We start from the raw sequence: 4,090 nt of genomic DNA, 5'->3' as shown, positions 1-4,090 counted from the left end.
GAGCAATCCTAGTTTTAATCAATTCACACAACTCCATCAAATTTGGGTTAGCTGCCTTAAACACACATTCATTTCTAAGTTTCCAAGTAGACCACAGCACTGCCAAAGGAATAGCACTCCAAATCTTTCTTTCTAGCCTCTTCATCCTTCCCCCAGCCTACCATAGCAGCAGCTGGTCCATCGAGCCTGGTAATGACCCTTGAGTCCCCTACCAATTCAACATAACAGTCCAGACCCTCCACACAAAAGGACAACAGATCAAAACATGGTTCACTAACTCTCCCTTAATCTTGCAAAACACACACATATTAGCCCCATTTCCAGACAGAACACCAATTCTTTGCAAAAAACTCCACAGTCTTCACTCTATTTTTCCAGGCTAACCACCCAAATACTTGAACTTTAGGTGGGATAAAGTTAAGCCACACCAACTTAGTAATTAGGAGAGTTGCGCTACTATTACAGGCATCAGAACTATTCAAAGAGGTAACAGAAAACTGACCTGAAGATGATGCTGACCAGACAGGTCTATCCAGTTAATCAACCCTCATTGCAGGTCCTGCTTCCGAATTATTCAGAAGATTATTAAGCCCCACCTCCTCCCACTCATACAACACTCTTCTGAATGAAAGGTTCCAAACTCCTAAAGACTGTTTCCTATCAAGGATAACCCTCAGAGTAGCACTTTTCTCTAGGGATAGCCTATATAGACTTGGGAACCTCTCTTTCAAACAAAGATTCTGATACCATTTGTCCTTCCAGAAGCTGATCCTTCTACCATCCCCAACTATCAACTGAAAATTGTTCACAAAAACGTCTTGAAGATTGTTTCCATATTCACCAAAAACTATAATTCCTTTCCACACATTTGACTGATTATTCCCAGGCATAGTAGGAGGTAGCCAACTTGCATTTTTTAACTTATACCTGCTGTATATAACTCTCTTCCACAAAGCCTCACTCTCACACCCAAACCTCCACCACCACTTTAGTAATAAGCAAAGGTTAACCTCTCCCACCCTCCTAATGCCTAACCCTCCTTGTTTCACACCTTTGCACAGCTCCCCCAATCTAACCATATGAATTTTCTTCTTAATTTCTCATACTCCCCACAGAAATGTTGCTTGGAGCCTTTCAACTTCTTTAGCAACCCCTCCAGGCATTCTAAAAAGTGACAAGTAGTACATTGGTAGTGAAGATAGGACAGCTTTAACAAGTGTTAATCTCCCAGCAAAAGACAGCAACTTCCTTTTCCACCCAGCCATCCTACATTTAATTTTATCCAAGATGGGCTTCCTTGTAGATTTCTTCTTTGGATTAGCCCCTAGAGGTAACCCAAGGTAGCTGATTGGTAGTGCTTTCACTTTGTAGTTCAAGATTGAGATAAAAGTAGCCATGTTTTCATCTGGGACTCCCACACCACACACAACATTCTTATGGTAGTTAATTCGCAGCCCAGATAGAACCTCAAAACATCTAAGCACCCTTTTCAAGTTCCTCACCTCATCAACCTCTGCTGCACAGAATAGTAAAGAGTCATCCGTGAACTGAAGATGAGATAATATAACACCATTAGTTCCAACCTTCACTCCTTGGACTAGGCCAAGAGCTTGAGCTCTGGACAGTAAAATATGTAGCCCTTCCGCAACTAAATGAAACAGGAAAGAGGACAAAGGGTTACCTTGTCTTAACCCCTTTTGCGGACTGAACTCTTCCATTGGAGACCCATTAACAAGCACTGATATTCTAGCAGATGTTACACACTCCTTGATCCAACTAATCCATTTATCTCCAAACCCAAATTGAGACATCATATGGAATAAGAACCCCCAGTTAATGGAATTATAGGCCTTTTCAAAGTCCAGCTTAATAATTAGCCCCTTCTTCTTTGCCTTCTTCCACCCATCCACCACCTCATTTGCAATTAACACACCATCTAAAATGTTCCTCCCACTTATAAATGCAGTCTGAGTTTCACTAATTATGTGTGGCATCACTTTTTTCAATTTATGAGATAGCTGCTTTGCTAAGATCTTATATATTGACCCCACCAAGCTTATAGGCCTATAATCAGTTAGCCCTTTAGGATTCTCCTTCTTTAGTATAAGGGTTATAAAGGAGCTATTGATACCCTTAACCAACCTTCCATTCTTATGAAATTCATTAAAAAAGTTTATCACATCACACCTCATCACTTTCCAAATTTTTTGAAAACGTCCCATACTAAAACCATCTGGCCCTGGTGCTTTGTTCCCATCACAAGACATCATTGTATCTTTAATCTTGGCCTCTGTAAATATTGCTTCAAGTTTGTCAAAACCACAACAACCTTGAACTGAGCTAAAACTCCCTCCTAACTGTGGCCTTCCTCCTCAATCTTCATTCAAATGACTCCTGAAGTATTCAAACACTTTTCTCTTCACTTGAGTAGGTTTCTCATAAACCACCTCACCCTCTGAAATAGAATTTATCTCATTCCTTACTTGCCTACACTTAGTCATCACATGAAAGAATCTAGAGTTCTTGTCACCCTGCAAAGCCCAGTTCATCCTTGATTTTTGGATCCACATTCTCTCCACCATCTTGCTCAGCCTCCACACCTCTTCCCTTACCTCCCTTCTTCTTGCTTTCTCGGCATTATCAAGCTCTCTATCCTCAGCAACAAGATCTAGCTTATGCAGGTCAGCTTCTGCTGCTTCTAAGCTTGTGATTATATTCCCAAACACCTCCACATTCCATTTTTTAAGCCCAACTTTTTGAGTTCTTAGCTTCTGTAGAAGAATAAAGCCAGCCCAACCCACTACATTAGCCTCTTTCCAGCAGCTTTCCCAGAAAACTTTGAAGGCTTTATGAAGGAACCAAGCATTTTGAATCCTGAAAGGTTTGGGCTCCCAATCCCGGCCATCCTCCTTCACTAGGAGAGGGCTGTGATCAGAAAGTAGCCTAGGCAAACCCCGCAACTTCAAGTTAAAGACCTCAAGCCACTTTGGATCAACTAAAACTCTATCAATTCGACTCCACTTTTCACCTTCTCTTGAGTTACACCATGTAAATTTCCTACCACACAATGGCAAGTCAGACAATTCACAACTCTCAATGAACTCATTAAACTCTCTCATCCCCTTATCTCTTCTAGAGCACCCTTTCCTTTCACCAATGGTCCTTATTTCATTGAAATCCCCACCCAAGCACCAAGGTTTAGGAAAATCCTTCTTTAATTTGACTAAGCTATTCCAGAGCTTGCTTCTTAACCCTACTTCATTAGATGCATAAATATTAACAATTGCACACTCAAAAGAATTAAAAAAGGTACCTGAGAGCAATATAAACCTCCTACTATTGCAACACTCTGCTATTTGAAACACCCCTGGGTCCCATACACCAAGTAATCCCCCAGATGCACCCTCAGAATCCACAACCATAAATTCCATGTTATCCCTAGGCCACAATGACCTTACTTCAGCCTCCTAGATCTCAGTTTTCTTGGTTTCCTGTAACAACACCATATCAACCTTTCTTTCCTTCAACAGCTTCCTAATCTTTCCTTTCTTTTCCTTCTTACCCAACCCTCTTACATTCCATGTTAATAATTGCATAATAAAATGATGATACTCCTTTATTTCTCCCCAATTAGTAGGTGCCTTATGCCTCACCTATTTCCCCTTACCAATTCTTTGCTTATCCTTAAGCTCAAGCTCCATAATCTAGTGAAGCACTTCATCCTCCTTCCCATTGTAATTTACTCCCAGCATTTCCCCTATTTCCAGATTTGCTTGGGCTTCAATTAATATATGCCTCCCTTTATCTGACCCATTCTCACTCGAAGTTGATAGAGAGATGACTGCTGCTGCTACTGCTGCTCTCCACATTGCAGCTTTTGGTACTGTTTTGCTTGTTGAGGCCCCTCTATGCCCATATCTTCGAAATAGACTAAGGGAACCCTTTTTGGGGTGTAAGTAGCCATGTTTAGCTGAAGCACTAACCTTCTTTTTCCCCTTTTTGTTTTGTGCAGGTCGAAGCTCCTTAGCTTCAGATACACTTGGGCTGCTTTCAACTGCCCCAATTGTACCCCCACCCTCCTTGCTATTGC

At 41.3% G+C, this 4,090-nt stretch overlaps 1 protein-coding gene across 1 annotated transcript; it reads right to left on the bottom strand.

Moving 5' to 3' along the window:
* Positions 1-2,372: 2,372 nt before the first annotated feature.
* Positions 2,373-3,431, bottom strand: LOC145823713 (uncharacterized). Its single transcript, XM_082923231.1, has one exon. The coding sequence runs from the start codon at positions 3,429-3,431 to the stop codon at positions 2,373-2,375; it is 1,059 nt and encodes a 352-aa protein (XP_082779357.1).
* Positions 3,432-4,090: the final 659 nt, after the last annotated feature.

This window comes from Camellia sinensis, chromosome 4 (genome assembly GCF_055761805.1).
Source record: "Camellia sinensis isolate YWXY chromosome 4, ASM5576180v1, whole genome shotgun sequence".
In the NCBI taxonomy this organism is placed as follows: domain Eukaryota; kingdom Viridiplantae; phylum Streptophyta; class Magnoliopsida; order Ericales; family Theaceae; genus Camellia; species Camellia sinensis.
This window is presented reverse-complemented; position numbering and strand designations above follow the sequence as displayed.